This window comes from Oncorhynchus kisutch, linkage group LG14 (assembly GCF_002021735.2).
Source record: "Oncorhynchus kisutch isolate 150728-3 linkage group LG14, Okis_V2, whole genome shotgun sequence".
Taxonomy (NCBI): Eukaryota; Metazoa; Chordata; class Actinopteri; order Salmoniformes; family Salmonidae; genus Oncorhynchus; species Oncorhynchus kisutch.
In genome coordinates, this window is record NC_034187.2 from 70,537,052 (window position 1) to 70,553,780 (window position 16,729).

The following is a 16,729-nucleotide window of genomic DNA, read 5'->3' on the forward strand; positions in this document are numbered from 1 at the left end:
ACAAATGTATTACAAATAAAAAACAGAACATCACATTTACATAACTATTCAGACCCTTTACTCAGTACTTTGTTGAAGCACCTTTGGCAGCTATTACAGGATTTAGTCTTCTTGGGTATGACGCTACCAGCTTGGCACACCTGTATTTGGGGAGTTTATCCCATTCTTCTACACAGACCCTCTCAAGCTCTGTCAGGTTGGATGAGGAGCGTCGCTGCACAGCTATTTTCAGGTCTCTCTAGAGATGTTAGATCAGCTTCAAGTCCGGGCTCTGGCTGGGGCACTCAAGGACATTCAGAGACTTGTCCCGAAGCCACACCTGTGTTGTCTTTGCTTAGGATCGTTTTCATGTTGGAAGGTGAACTTTCACCCCCAGCTCTAGGAAGAGTCTTGGTGGGTCCAAACTTCTTCCATTTATGAATGAGGTCAATCTGTTCTTGGGGACCTTCAATGCTGTAGACATTTTTCGGTATCCTTCCCCAGATCTGTGCCTCGACACAATCCTGTCTCAGATCTCTACAGACCTCATGGCTTGGTTTTTGCTCTGACATGCACTGTGAGACAGGTGTGTGCCTTTTCAAATCTTGTCCAATCAATTGAATTTACCACAGATGGACTCCATTCCAGTTGTAGAAACATCTCAAAGATAATCAATGGAAACAGGATGCACCTGAGCTGAATTTTGAGTCTCATAACAAAGGGTCTGAATGCAAATAAGGTATCTGTTTTTTTAAATTTGGATAAATGTGCCAAAATGTCTAAAAACCTGTTTTCACTTTGTCATTATGGGTTATTGTGTGTAGATTGATGAGGAAAATGTCTTATTTCATCCATTTTACAATAAGGCTGTAATATATCAAAATGTGGAAAAAGTCTGAATACTTTCTGAATGCACTGTAAATCAAACACGTGGTTCCCATTAAAATGAGCCGTCCTCCCCTCATCAGCCTTCTGTGGTATAGATACAGTAAAAACAAATGAGCCGTCCTCCCCTCATCAGCCTTCTGTGGTATAGATACAGTAAAAACAAATGAGCCGTCCTCCCCTCATCAGCCTTCTGTGGTATAGATACAGTAAAAACAAATGAGCCATCCTCCCCTCATCAGCCTTCTGTGGTATAGACACAGTAAAAACAAATGAGCCGTCCTCCCCTCATCAGCCTTCTGTGGTATAGATACAGTAAAAAGAAATGAGCCGTCCTCCCCTCATCAGCCTTCTGTGGTATAGATACAGTAAAAACAAATGAGCCATCCTCCCCTCATCAGCCTTCTGTGGTATAGATACAGTAAAAACAAAACAATTATACATCATAAAAAAAGTCTATAATAAACTAATTTAAAGTAGAGGATATACAATATAAAGTGTTCAAAATATTCTAAACTAACTACGTTACTCTAAAAATGCGATGGCCCAGATTGATCTCTATTAGGTTATTATCGGGTTAAAACATTTTCATTTTCAATTTTTTTATTAACCCCTCCACCGACACCCCTCTTCAAATTTTCTGCTACATATACATACATTTTACATACACAGTACTTATATACAGCAATCACATAACAATAATACATTACCAAACATAAAACTCTGTAATCCCACCCCTCAGGCCATCCCACCTATCACCATAGACCTCAGCTCTGTAATCCCACCCCTCAGCCCCTCTCAGCCCATCCCACCTATCACCATAGACCTCAGCTCTGTAATCCCACCTCTCAGCCCATCCCACCTATCACCATAGACCTCAGCTCTGTAATCCCACCCCTCAGCCCATCCCACCTATCACCATAGACCTCAGCTCTGTAATCCCACCCCTCAGCCACTCTCAGCCCATCCCACCTATCACCATAGGCCTCAGCTCTGTAATCCCACCCCTCAGCCACTCTCAGCCCATCACAACTATCACCATAGACACCAGCTCTGTAATCCCACCCCTCAGCCCCTCTCAGCCCATCCCACCTATCACCAGACCTCAGCTCTGTAATCCCACCCCTCAGCCACTCTCAGACCATCACAACTACCACCATAGACCTCAACTCTGTAATCCCACCCCTCAGCCACTCTCAGCCCATCACAACTACCACCATAGACCTCAGCTCTGTAATCCCACCCCTCAGCCACTCTCAGCCCATCCCACCTATCACCATAGACCTCAGCTCTTTAATCCCACCCCTCAGCCACTCTCAGCACATCCCACCTATCACCATAGACCTCAACTCTGTAATCCCACCCCTCAGCCACTCTTAGCCCATCCCATCTATCACCATAGACCTCAGCTCTTTAATCCCACCCCTCAGCCACTCTCAGCACATCCCACCTATCACCATAGACCTCAACTCTGTAATCCCACCCCTCAGCCAATCCCTCCTATCACCATATACCCCCCTCGTTTGGTTTCCATGTGCCATATATTTTTCAGTTGAAAGGGTACTTCTTTAAGTTTAGTATTAGATCAAGGCATTAGCTTCACTTACAGCCAGTAAAAAACATCACGGAATGTTATGAGAAACAAACCTTGCATTTCATCAACACCTCCTCATCCTCTCCATCCTTCTCTTCCTGGAACTTCCTGCTCAGGTCCAGGTCTCTCCTCTTGTCAAAGTAATCCCCCAGAAGCCCTTGCTGCTTCAGGCTTTGCCGCTCGTCCGTGCAGAAAGTGCAGCTCTTGTATGAGACACTGCAGAGCGGCATACAGTGTGACCTTATCAAAAACACAATGCAAAAAGAGTAATAAACACATCATCCAAAAGATGCACAGTTGCATAAACTGATCTAGAAATATCAATGTCTTTAAACATACTCCAAGCACCATCGGGTTAACAGCTACAATAACAGGCCTATCAGACCATGTAACTCTGGTAACCAGGAGCCTCTTCAGTACCTTTTAGATGCTCTATGATACAATTTGGTGCTATATTTGTGTAGCCTAGTGCTGGTTAGAGTTCTTAATAGTGGTATATAGTGCAGGCTTTGAGCTGGTACAGCTTGGTGCTCTTCTGGGCCACCACTCTGCCATGCAGGAACTCACACACTCGGTCCATCTCGTCCGGGGTCAAGTCACCGTAGGAACGAAAATAGAAGGACAGGTTGGACAACTCCACCAAGACTCCTGGAAGACAGGATATACCCTATGAAGGACAGGTTGGACAACTCCACCAAGACTCCTGGAAGACAGGATATACCCTATGAAGGACAGGTTGGACAACTCCACCAAGACTCCTGGAAGACAGGATATACCCTATGAAGGACAGGTTGGACAACTCCACCAAGACTCCTGGAAGACAGGATATACCCTATGAAGGACAGGTTGGACAACTCCACAAGACAGGATATATATGATACGGAGATAGACGTATAATTATTTATCTTGAATGGATTTTTATCCAAACGTAACACTCATTCAGGCAGAATGTGACTCACTATGGTTTATTAACACACATTGTAATAACCAGTGCACACAATTGTGTGTGATACACATTTTTGACTATGCTCCACTGTAAATTGCATTTTTTCAACTATAGAAAACACACACACACACACCCGTTTGTGGCCCATTGTAGTTGTCTGAGACCTCTCTTCACCAGACCCAGCTGCCAGCCCATAGTGTCTGCCACCTCCACCACGTCAAAGCCCAGTGAATCACAAGCCTCCACTCCCTCCCCTGCCATCCATTTCCGGGCCAACACCACGGCAACAGGTGGGCAGCTGCCAATCAGACGGCACACACCAATCATCAACACCCCTCACCATAAACATTACTTATCTACAGCAAAGCGGTTGAAGCACCTGGTGAACATTAGTAATCTATTGCCTGAACATGAAAATAACAAACCACATGACAAACGTACCTGACTTTACTTGACCACAAAAACGTCACATGAGCAAATAATACACACCTACATACTATACACAAACACAACCTATCCAACACGACTTTGTTTCTTACAGGTAAACAGTCTACTGTAACAGACTGGCCAGGTGTTCGGAGTGAGTTTGCAGTACTTGTCGAGGTTCTGCAAACTGAAAATGCACACAGTTTAAAAATAAATATATACGGTGTGCCCTAATGAATGAACATGAGCCGGGTGTTGTGATGTTGCCCTACATCTAGGTGAGTTTGCAGAGCTGACCATCTTACAGGTGGAGAGGGTGGGGTGGAGCAGCTCTACCCCCTGCTGACAGTGCAGCTCCAGGTAGCACAGCAGAGTCTCCAAACCTGACAGACACACAGAGACAGAGGGGACCGTCTTTGACTTACAATGACTTACAAGTTACATTGTTACTCTGATGTCTGAAGGGCACTGGTCTTGACAGAAAAATATACATTAAACTGGGATTTCATTCTAATTACATATTTACTGTTTTCTGATCCTTGAATCAATTATCTGAGTGACACAATTGGCCGTTTTATTGAATTAAACAACAGACAAGACATTTCACCTGTCCTGTGTTAGGTATAGTGAGGTACTCACCTTCCTCAGTGATGTCCAGGGCTTCCACAGTGTCCTGCATAGGGATGGCCCTCTCACACCCTAGTCATGGGCCAATCATCACCTGCCCCTGGCCCCTCCTCCTCTTCCTGTTCGCCATCCCCTCTCCGGGGAAGTGGAACACTCAACTCTGGTGGTTCTTTCTGCTTCCCCTCTGATGGTTGAAGAGTTGGTACATCCTTGTCCTCAGTAGGGACTTTGGCCTGTTCCAACTGCTCAAAGGGGGTGTTTTGACTAGTCTCCTTTGTTTGTTCTGGTGCTGCAGCAGAGGTCTCATCACAGGTGTCCATCAGTTCCACCATTTCGGAGTCGTCAACCTCCTCCAGAGCCTAAGACAACGTGAAAGAAACAACTCCTCAAAAAGATATGCTTGGTTTATGTCCTACACAGAGACAAATTACATTACAATGAAGGAATTCTATTTCATTCTATGGTGCAATAAAACTTGTTCAAATAAACATTTTGACATGAATTCTAAATCAAGTCTTGCTTTTTTTAATGTCTTATAGATCCAATGCAGCCCTTTTAATTTTAATATCTAATCATTTATGGGTAACAATTAAGTACCTTGCTGTGAATGCAATTTCTCAAGGAAGAATTGAGCTAGTCTGAGTGGGTAGGGAAAAACGGAAAACGAGCTCTTGGCAGAGAGGTTTGGAACTCTCTTATTGGTCGGTTAACTAATTTGGTGACGTCACCAGGCAGGCCAAAACTCCATCCCACCAAAACAGGCTGAAATTGCAGGTGTTTTTTTTCCAAACAGCTCTTATACTAAAAAGGGCATTATCATCACAATTTCACAGAAGTATTCCAACCTCATAGTGTGGAAATATATATGAAACACAGGTGGCAAAATAAAATAAATAAATCAGGTTTCAGTGGACCTTTAATTAGGGTTCATATAATGAGTGTAGATGGAGAAACACAGCAGAGAGAGGTCAGGGCCCGTATTCAACAAAGCGTCTCATAGTAGAAGTGCTTCAAAACTCCTAATCTCCTATTGTCATCAAGCCAAACGCAAATCGATAGGTACCCACAAAGCTTTCTTCTTCTTCCCTATAGGGTTGTCATCTTCCTCCTGGCTGGCAACAGCACCCCCTGGAGGCAGGTCCTGAGCAGGGCAGATATACGGGTCGCCTCGTCTCTTCTGGTGCAGTAGACGATGACGGACTCCAGAGACCTGAACCTCTCTCCCTTCAGCAGACACCAGGGCCTGGACAGGGGAAAGGCACACGCAGCATCAAACCTGGGTTCAAATACTCAGGGCTTTATTTTTTTTAAGTTGAAAAATGTAAGAGCACACAAAGACATTTAGGAGCAGAATGAAAGTATTTGAGGAAGAGTGTTTTTATGATAAGAAATGACAAAAAGTTAATGAATAAAAGGTTTTTGGAGTGTTCCATGCTCAATCAAGCACAATGTATTCTCAAACATTTGAGTCACTTAGGTGAGACACATTTTTAGCTTCCCCTTTAAAAGGTGGGAGGTTACCGTGGTATGGGGAACTGGCATGTCTTGGTGCTTTCAAGACAATTGGGAGCTCGGGAAAACCATGATGTCAGTGATTTTCAGGTTGTAAAGTCAGCACTCTAGAAAGATGCACAAGTTTCTGACAGAGTTCCAAGTCAGGAGTTCGCTGTATTTCCCCGTTCACTCACTTCATAATTTCACATGATCATGAGAAAGACCCCACTGAACGATTTAGAAAATTAAGAATCATGTTTCTGGTCTGATCATTTAGATTGCTGCTGCCACCCACTATGATTAATCACACCGTAAGGGCGGTTTGCTATCAATATATCAATGAGCATAATATCTAACAAGTGGGCCAAGGCTAGGGAAAAAATATGAAACATTGGCAAGCATTCTGACTAAGTAACAGCAAACTTGGCTGCCCGCTGGAAGTTGAGGACAGACACACACCCCTCCGCTCGCTGCTACTAATCTGCAGCTTTTTTGCAGTGAGAATGTACAGGGAGGTATTTTGCCAACATCTATTTAGGAATATTAAAACACTTATTTTTTTTACAATTACAAGTATCATTTGATCTGCCTATCAACTGTCAATTTATGGATACGATTACGAGTATTTGCATGTCAACACCGCTAACCGCTAACCTCAATCGTATGCGTGTGTGTGTGTGTGTGTGTGTGTGCACGTTGCTATCCAACCTAGTCCTTGTCTCGGTCCATGGAGACAGACAGCTGCAGGTTGTCAGGCACGGCGGCCGAGCGGACAGCGATACCGTCCTGGTCAGTGATGTCCAGGTGTTGAGCGATGTCCAAGGCTGTGGACAGGGTGGCGGGGGCAGTCAGACCCAGCAGGCAACGCACGCCCAGAGGGTCCCTCAACACCTAGGAGATGGAACAGAGGTGGTTCAGTTAAAAACCTACCTGAGAGCTGAAGACTGGCGTTAGCTCCTTGAGCTACAGTAATGCCTAGGCTTTAGCTCAGCAGGCTAATATCGTCTAGTGGTGTGTAGATGACCTGGACGGTCCCTCAACACCTAGGAGACTGAACATACACTAAGAGGGCACTTTAACACTGAGGGGAAGAATGGCATTTACTGTATGTGTGTAACCATGTACAGCTATAATGGTAAGAGACATGCTCCTAATTTAGGAAAGGACTTAAAAAACATTGAGTTATTATATTCATTTTAAATGAGTTGTTTTAAATGTTTTATACAAAGAGGCCATTGGCGGTTCTATATATGAGAGAAGAGATGACATATCATTTGCTCCTACCAAAAATCTTTGGTTTTGCTTGTTTTTTGAGTTGAGTGGTTTTAGAGATTCCTGACAGTGAGTTACAATGGTTCACTTGTTTTGTGAGTTGAAAGTGGTTTTAGAGATTCCTGACAGTGAGTTACAATGGTTCACTTGTTTTGTGAGTTGAGAGTGGTTTTAGAGATTCATGACAGTGAGTTACAATGGTTCATTTGCAGACATGGAAACTAAGTGGAAAGAACAGAGCTTCTGCTCTTCTCTGATCTGACACTTACTTGACAGTTGCTGTTTATCATATATTGGGTGGTCAATGACCAGATCTCACCTTGCAGAGACGCAGGTAGCAGGGCCTGAAGTTGTGGGACCACTCTGAGACACAGTGGGCCTCGTCAATACAGGCAAAGGCCACCCGGGGGAGCTGGTCAGCTGGGGGCAGACAGCCAAAGCCAGAGTGACCTCCACCTACCAACGCCTCAGGGGACAGGAGCAGGAAAAGGACCTCACCTGCCTTAACCTGGAGGGAACACACAGACAGAGATACCCAAAGCATATACAATCAAATCAGGAAACGTTATTGTCATGAAAATCACCACCAACATCAATGCAAATATGACTGACACCATTGTAGTAGCAGCTTCATGGCATCACACAGACAGATGACACAGACAGATGACACAGACCGGTTATACATGAGCAAAAAGACATCACTGAGAGATATAGAACCCTAATGCCAGATCAACATGATAAACAGCTCAGTTGGTATGGTAGAGCAAGATTAACTAAGTCAGTTTGGATAAAAGCGTGTGGCATATTTAATTCAGTTCAAGTCTGAAATATATAAATGTTATGCAAAAATAGAGAGGATGTCAATGTTTAGGACTAGATAGAGCATAGTTTAACTAGGCAGATTGTAATCGGATGTCAGTACCTATTCAATGGTTGCCACCCTCTGTATTTTAGACATATTGGAGTGAATAGCAGCTGCTTTCAGTTTGGATGGGAGTCTAGATAGCTAAGGAGACAAAATAATTGACTGTCAGTATTTCATCCAATGACCTTTATTGAGACATTCACAAGACAGTGTCCGTATCAATAATGTGTTGTATAACTAGGGGACAGATATGTTACCTGATCGTCCATAAGAGATACCAGTGGTGATACCACCAGAGAGATACTGTTGGACCTCTGGACATAGAGGTAGGCAGGCAGCTGGTAGCACAGAGACTTCCCCATGCCTGTGGAGAGCACCACTAGAGTGGACAGACCTGGAGGGACACACACACAAAGTGAGCATCATGCTTGTAACAAACACAAATCTGCATGTGAGGAAGCGACCACTTGTTCGATCTCGACAATACCAATTTACCGAGGTAGTAAATTAAGTACTGTATAATTCTGTTCACTGTGTTTTACCCTCTACCTGCATACCTGATAGAATTCTCATGATGGCCTGTTCGTGCCCTGGTCTGAAAGACTTGTACCCAAAGTCTTTGAGTGCTTCAGAAACTTCAGAACGCGCCACTGCAGAAACAAAGTAAGAAAATAGGTATATAAACCCTACTGTACTAGTTATTTGATTCGCTGAATCAATCAACTAAATCAAATGTATTTTATAAAGCTATTTTTACATAAGCAGTTGTGCTTTACAGATACTAGGCCTAGAAACAATTAATTGAATAATTGTATTTACAACAAACAAACAAAAAAACTGGGTACCTTGTACTTTGTCGTCCTCCCCTAGGGGGTAGAGGGGCTGCATGGGGGGCGGAGAAGGAGGGCGTTTGTAGTCTGGCCTGATCACATTCAACAAGACCTCATCACCATCCTCCTGCTGCTTCTCTCCCTGACACTCATTCTCCTCTTTAACACTGGGGGGTGCCACTGTGTAACAGAGATAGACAGGTTACGTCCCAAATGTTACCCTATCCCCTTGATTTTACAATTATAAAAATAATAGGGAGTACTACACAGGGAACAGGGTGTACCATACAGGGAACAGGGTGTACTACACAGGGAACAGGGTGTACTATACAGGGAACAGGGTGTACCATACAGGGAACAGGGTGTACTACACAGGGAACAGGGTGTACTATACAGGGAACAGGGTGTACTATACAGGGAACAGGGTGTACTATACAGGGAACAGGGTGTACTATACAGGGAACAGGGTGTACTATACAGGGAACAGGGTGTACTATACAGGGAACAGGGTGTACCTATGAAGGGAACAGGGTGTACTATGAAGGGAACAGGTTGTACTATACAGGGAACAGGGTGTACCTATGAAGGGAACAGGGTGTACTATGAAGGGAATAGGGTGTAATATAAAGAGAATAAAGTGTACTATAAAGAGAATAGAGTGCACTATAAAGATAATAAAGTGTACTACACTGGGAATGGGGTGTAATATAAAGAGAATAGGGTGCACTATAAAGACAATAAAGTGTACTACACTGGGAATGGGGTGTAATATAAAGAGAATAGGGTGCACTATAAAGAGAATAAAGTGTACTACACTGGGAATGGGGTGTAATATAAAGAGAATAGGGTGTAATATAAAGAGAATAAAGTGTACTACACTGGGAATAGGGTGTAATATAAAGAGAATAGGGTGCACTATAAAGAGAATAAAGTGTACTACACTGGGAATGGGGTGTAATATAAAGAGAATAGAGTGCACTATAAAGAGAATAAAGTGTACTACACTGGGAATGGGGTGTAATATAAAGAGAATAGGGTGCACTATAAAGAGAATAAAGTGTACTATAAAGAGAATAGAGTGCACTATAAAGAGAATAAAGTGTACTACACAGGTAATAGGGTGCCCTATAAAGGGAATAGGGTGCACTGTAAAGAGAATAGGGTGCACTGTAAAGAGAATAGGGTGTACTATAAAGGGAATAGGGTGCACTGTAAAGGGAATAGGGTGCACTGTAAAGGGAATAGGGTGCACTGTAAAGGGAATAGGGTGCACTGTAAAGGGAATAGGGTGCACTGTAAAGAGAATAGGGTGCACTGTAAAGAGAATAGGGTGCACTGTAAAGGGAATAGGGTGTACTATAAAGAGAATAGGGTGAACTGTAAAGGGAATAGGGTGTCATTTGGGACATATCCATCGAGAGAGGGACCTCACGTACAGAGCTGTAATGACCTAATTCCACCACTGGTCTAGGGGTCAGCTTTGGTGTCGAGTTTGTTATGACTGAGGTTTGTATTGGAGTCGGGAGAAACTGAGCCTAAATCAGTTGTTGTTATGGGCAGGGAACTGGGAGGAAGTAACCGGAGTGAGAGAATTGCAGGGGGGCAAGCATGAGCTCTTTGACCTTTTGGCATGCAGGTTAGTTTAGTAGCATGACATCATTGCTTTGCCAGACAGTGGAGGAGCTGTTATGCTCATCTAGTTTTAAACTGTAGGTCTGCCTGTTCCGTCTTGGTTTAGAGGGGCCTCTGTTTCTGCCTGCACAATCACTCCAACGTTTGCTGGACATCGTCTGTGTGTGGGGCTGCATTTCACTCTATGTGCTTCCCAAATGGCACCCTATTCCCTACATTGTGCACTACTTCTGACCAGAGCTCTATGGGTTTCCTGGTCACAAGTAGTGCACTATATAGGGAACAGGGTGCCATTTGGGACACATTGCGTGCTATGAAAATGAGTGTTGAGCGTTCCGTGGGGACCCTACGTGATTGGTCTTACCAGTGACATTTTTCCCCCTTAAGTCCATGCTAGACACATCTTGCGGGCTCCGATGCCTTACAGTACAGACTGTATCCAGCAAAACTAAATAGCCGCTTGAGTTTGGAGTTGTGGTTTTATCTCCAGTTGGGATGTCTGGGGCCTGCGTTCAGACATGTGGAGAGTGGAGATGTATTACAGAGAGTGGAAAGACGGATGGTTTCCACTCTGTTGTGCTGGGTAGACACTGTGCCAGGGCCCGAGGCCTTCACCATAAAAGACTGCTTTTAACATCACAGGCACAGGACCAGCCCATTGTAACCCAAAGTGTGTGTGTGTTGTTTTTATTTATTTGTTGTGTTTCTACTAGTGAAACAGATGCTCTGGGCTACTGAAGGGAGTTAGACTTGGGTGAAATACTCACAGCTGACAGATACACTGTTAGAACCTCGCTTATCAACAAACTATATCAACTGGATCAACAAAGTTACTGAGTGTATGGGGAGGATTCTAATCAGTCACATTTCTACAAAGTTAGTGTCTATTTAGCCTATTGTAATGCTTCAAAGTATGCGTGTCCCAAATAGCATCCTATCCCCTTCACAGAGCCCTACTTTTGAGCAGGGCCAATAGGGCTAAGGTCAAAAGTAGTGCACAATATAGTGAATAGGGTGCCATTTGGTACGTATTTTGGGAATATTTTGATTGAGATTGAAGAGAGAATCTGCCTCAACATTTTCACTAAAGTAAATCTCATCACCAGACAGGGTGACAATGACATACCCAGAGGCTCGGAACGCAGAGTTCCTGTTGCCCGGGCAACCTCCTCCAAGGTTGGCAGCTCAAAGGGCTCCTCCTCAACCGCAGACGCCTCATCAGCAGCAGCACTGTCTACTGGAGCTGCAACTGGAAACAGGAGAGGCACACAAAAGGTTAAATAGGGGTTATATAACAGTCAATATATAACATTCACAGGGTACAGGGATGTATTCAATAGGGAGAAACTTACCAAATGTTGCAGACAGAAATGTCATGTAGAGAGCAAAAATTACTATTGTATAGGACAGAGAATCAGATCTGTTGAACAAAATACATTTCTATCTGAATGTCCTGTAATGTTGCACCTGATCTTGCTCAACAGACCTCAGGTGCATCAAAGAAAACCGTTTAGTACACTACTTTATATATCAACTTAAAGATAAGTAAAGCTAAGCATTATGTGGTAAATGAGACTAGTTTCTGAAGAACCAATCATCTAAACAAGCTAATTTTGCTACCACGGCTCATAGTGAGTTGTTGGTGTGTAGCATTCTTCAGTCGTCACACGACCGTGTACTGTATGTCCTGTGACCTCTCACCTCTGCCCTTGCAGTTCATAGCCCAGTGTCCTAACCTCTCACCTCTGCCCTTGCAGTTCATAGCCCAGTGTCCTGTGACCTCTCACCTCTGCAGTTCATAGCCCAACTGTCCTGTGTCCTCTCACCTCTGCCCTCGCAGTTCATAGCTCAGTGTCCTATGCCTCCACACTTGAAGCAGCTGTCACCTGGACGTTTGAACCCTCCGAAGCTGAAGCCCCCTCTAAACCTTGAGTCTGGCCCTCCAAACCTCTCCCCCTTTAGCTGGAACTTATCCATGGTCAACTGAAACGGAGAGAAAACAGGACAAATGCTGCTATCATATATACATACTGTCTTCCTAGGCAGGGACATTATGCTGTTCAACTAGTATGCTGTTCAACTGTACTCAAAACAGAGAATCAATAACTGTACTGTATGTATTTTGTAATGCTACTATTACTACTAAAGTTTTCTTACCTGCTTCCGTAGGCCAGCGGCCCTACATACGTATCATTTGACGTAAGGCTTCTTTTTCAGGTTGATCTTCACAAAGTTACCGTCCGAGTTCTTGGTGGCTCTGGATAGATGAATGGAGCAACAGAAAAATCACATTAATACAAAACAATTACATTTGTAAAATTAAGGTCCAGTTATATGACAATTACAGTCAATGAGGAATATGTATTTAAAGGGGCTCTTGCAAGTGCATAGGTCAATTTGTAAATATAAATAATATTATTTGTTGAAATATATTAGTAGTCTAAGGGTAATATAGAGTATAACCCACTTAGGTCTCATAGTGTTGCTCCCTCTGTTCCTGGCTTTGATTTCTTCCTCATCCACCTCTCCTAGCAGGTTCTCCTGTGGAACCCTTGGTTTCTGCTTCACCACTTCCTTCTCTGTGACATCACCATCCTCCTGATCGCTGACGTCTCCATCACCTGTCTTAGCCTTCTTCCTCGCTTGGGGGGCTTTATCTGTCCATCTCCTCTTTTTTCACCACCCACTCCTCTTTCCCCGTGCCTGCAGGGTTCTCTCCATCTGTGTCAGGATTCCTTTGTCTTTTTCACCACCCACTCCTCTTTCCCCATACCTGCAGGGTTCTCTCCATCTGTGTCAGGACTCCTTTGTCTTTTTCCACCCCTTTTCTTTGTACCCTTCTCCAATCCGTGCTCATCACCTTCGGCCTGCGGTGGCTGCGTTAACACTCTTGCCTCCTCCACATCCCCTCCTCCCGGGCCCTGTCTGGCCCTCACTCGAGATTTCTTGGCAGTGGTGGCGCCGACGGCGGTCTCTTCTATCATACCGCCCTCTGCTTGTCCTTTGAGACCTGATCTGGTTTCTTCATCCTCTCCTCCTCCAGAGCCAGACCCTAATGAGGAGCGTTGTCCAGTGGGCCACAGACTGGCTGGGTCTGTTGCAGACGTTACGCCACCACCAACCTGGGGCTGGTGCCTGTCAGGAGAAGGCAGATCCTGTGGCATGGTACTCTTGGAAGCCCTCTCCCCCAGGAGAGTTGTCCCTTTGTTCTGCCTGGAAGGTGTGACAAAGGATCTGGCGGCACGTCCTGCGATCTCTCCCTTGCCAGCACCTCCCCTTTTGGCGTGCGGCGAACTCATCGCCGCTTCCACGGCAAGAGACAAATTAACCACAACCGGCTACTCTGCGTCACCCACCTCATCAAATACAGAGGTCAGCCTCTTGGTGAAGGTCTGAGCTGGGCTCCTCCGGCAGCTGCTCTGGGTGTTCTGTCCCTGTCTGCATTGGAGAGGCCAGGGGGTCTTGACGTGTGTTGGCTGGCTTTGGTAGAGGGTATAACAGGGTATGTCTGTCTGCCCGCAGCTCCAGCTGCAGGGTATGTCTGTCTGCCCGCAGCTCCAGCTGCAGGGTAGGTCTGTCTGCCCGCAGCTCCAGCTGCAGGGTATGTCTGTCTGCCCGCAGCTCCAGCTGTAGGGTATGTCTGTCTGCCCGCAGCTCCAGCTGTAGGGTATGACTGTCTGCCCGCAGCTCCAGCTGTAGGGTATGACTGTCTGCCCACAGCTCCAGCTGTAGGGTGTCTGTCTGTCTGCCCGCAGTTCCAGCTGTAGGGTATGACTGTCTGCCCGCAGCTCCAGCTGTAGGGTATGACTGTCTGCCCGCAGCTCCAGCTGTAGGGTATGTCTGTTTGCCCGCAGCTCCAGCTGTAGGGTATGACTGTCTGCCCGCAGCTCCAGCTGTAGGGTATGTCTGTCTGCCCGCAGCTCCAGCTGTAGGGTATGACTGTCTGCCCGCAGCTCCAGCTGTAGGGTATGTCTGTCTGCCCGCAGCTCCAGCTGTAGGGTATGACTGTCTGCCCGCAGCTCCAGCTGTAGGGTATGACTGTCTGCCCGCAGCTCCAGCTGTAGGGTATGGCTGTCTGCAGCTCCAGCGTATGTCTGTCTGCCCGCAGCTCCAGCTGTAGGGTATGGCTGTCTGTAGCTCCAGCTGCAGGGTATGGCTGTCTGCAGCTCCAGCTGCAGGGTATGTCTGTCTGCCTGCAGCTCCAGCTGTAGGGTATGGCTGTCTGCAGCTCCAGTGTATGTCTGTCTGCCCGCAGCTCCAGCTGTAGGGTATGGCTGTCTGCAGCTCCAGCTGCAGGGTATGGGCTCTGGACATCTTTCCATGACTTCAGAGGTGTTCCACGAGGAGTGAACGGCTTCTTCAGAGAAACCGGTCTCTCCTACAAACAGTTTATAGTGCAGGAAAAAATGTATAAATGGCAGAGCTCCAAATTCTCCACATCTGATTCATGATTTCTTGCAATTGATGTTTGCATTTTACACTAAGTCTTCATCTATGCAAATCACATTTATGCTACAGAGTTTGCAAAACACAACATGTGGAACTGGACACACACAGACCGTACCTTTGTTAGAGCTCCCAGGTCCAGGTTTGACTTGAGTTTCATGCCAAAGTACTGGGCCGAGGCTTGGAGGGACTCCCTTTCTTTGGCTGTCAGAGTCAGTTTGGGGGCAGCCACCGGCATGCTCTTACAGTTCAGCTGAGTGCCCCAGCAACCTGAGTCCTTCAAAGACAAAACATATTAAAATGGGGAATCTGCAACAAAGCAGTCAATGGGTATACATCATTATTTGAAAAATCCCAAAATGTATGTACCAATCTCAAATTGCACCTTTAAGTACAGTTAATAAATTATAACTGGAGTTAAGGAGATTTATAACAATATAATTATACTGAACTGAATGTAACCTACCTTTTCAGATGATTGAGGCTGTGAGGTAGGTGTTGGGTCTGTGTGCCCATTTATTTGCTTGCTTGAGCGTTCGATATTCTTTGTGGAACACACGCAGAAACACAAAATATATAGCAACATATTTCAGTAACTGACATGAATTATAGGAGGATACCTGGGTCCTATTCAGTAGAAGTAAACGGACCAAAACGGAGAGACCTAGCTGAATTTGTCCAATAAGAAACACTTGTTTTTGTTTAACTGTTGCTAAACGTTTTGCTACAGTGTTCCTTAACGAATACAAGCCTAAGGACAGCAATATATTGATCATGTGTTTGAGATCTGTTAATGCAGGGAGTCCGTTGATTATTGATATGCACTTACTTTTAGTCTCTTCTGGGGCTCCTTCAATATCACCCTGAATAATAGAACAAGTCAGAGTGGGAAAGACAATATGTTAGTTACTGTAGTCTCTGAGTAATGCATGATACAAAAATTGAATAGATAACTAGCTACATAGCTAGATACCTTGTTAGGCTTTCTTTGATGTTCTTGAACAAATGACTGCTCCCAGGTTTTCAAAATAATCTTGACATCATTGTATCTAGCCATCACTTCCACAGATATTATCGACCTTGAAGGAATCCGTTTGCTGAGATGATGAATAAATAATATTATAGCCGGTAGCAATTTGTTGTAAATATGATATCTTAGACTAGAGTTCAGAGAGTTTGTGCAAGTGTGAAAGTGAACGGTAACGTTATCTATATAAATATATAAGTCAGTGATTTCAGCAGTATCCAAACAGCTGGCTCTCATGACAGTAATACTCCAAATCATTGTTAGCATTCAGTATGAACGTAGTATCTACCTAAGGTTTCAGACAAGAGCCACATATGAGAATGTAAACAACGTCAAATCAGAGAGCAGACACATCTAGCCTTAGCCATCTGGCTCTCTGAGCTAAAGCTACAACAGTGGGTTAAAAAAAGTCCCAAAAGGCCGTCATCTCAAACGAAATAAGTCTGACGTTTCTTACCTGACTGCGGGCAATAATAAATCATCCTAAACGCTGCCTTAAAGGGTTTAATTCAGCTTCTTACACCAGGAAAATGACATAGCTAACTATTGTACCGAGCAGTTATTTCCACAATTTTAGCGCGCTGTAAAAGTGACGTCCACCTATCTACCAATGGAAGGCTGCTGAGGAAGTAACAACCAATCAGAAGGAAGGATTACTTTTGAGGGCGGGTATATGTTGGTTATCCATAATCCTATTAGAGATGTA

The 16,729-nt window shown here is 44.7% G+C and overlaps 1 protein-coding gene across 10 annotated transcripts; it reads right to left on the bottom strand.

The window, feature by feature from the left end:
- Positions 1 to 811: 811 nt before the first annotated feature.
- On the bottom strand, positions 812 to 16,593 carry LOC109904402 (ATP-dependent DNA helicase Q4). 10 transcript variants are annotated; one of them, XM_031788866.1, is made up of 22 exons: positions 16,481 to 16,593; positions 15,970 to 16,093; positions 15,826 to 15,859; positions 15,463 to 15,540; positions 15,115 to 15,273; positions 13,018 to 14,928; positions 12,708 to 12,807; positions 12,377 to 12,533; positions 11,677 to 11,799; positions 8,934 to 9,098; positions 8,646 to 8,738; positions 8,346 to 8,482; positions 7,543 to 7,731; positions 6,660 to 6,842; positions 5,521 to 5,700; positions 4,470 to 4,816; positions 4,103 to 4,213; positions 3,944 to 4,017; positions 3,538 to 3,702; positions 3,026 to 3,271; positions 2,512 to 2,698; positions 812 to 1,269 (listed from the first exon to the last, which is right to left on the bottom strand). In XM_031788866.1, exons 8-14 carry the CDS (start codon positions 12,393 to 12,395, stop codon positions 6,660 to 6,662), a joined length of 909 nt encoding a protein of 302 aa, XP_031644726.1. In that variant the 5' UTR covers positions 12,396 to 12,533; positions 12,708 to 12,807; positions 13,018 to 14,928; positions 15,115 to 15,273; positions 15,463 to 15,540; positions 15,826 to 15,859; positions 15,970 to 16,093; positions 16,481 to 16,593; the 3' UTR covers positions 812 to 1,269; positions 2,512 to 2,698; positions 3,026 to 3,271; positions 3,538 to 3,702; positions 3,944 to 4,017; positions 4,103 to 4,213; positions 4,470 to 4,816; positions 5,521 to 5,700. The 10 variants fall into 10 exon arrangements, with proteins under 10 accessions (XP_031644726.1, XP_031644728.1, XP_031644725.1 ...); XM_031788868.1 differs by lacking the exon at positions 3,944 to 4,017 and having other exon boundaries at positions 4,136 to 4,213; XM_031788865.1 differs by lacking the exon at positions 3,944 to 4,017.
- Positions 16,594 to 16,729: the final 136 nt, after the last annotated feature.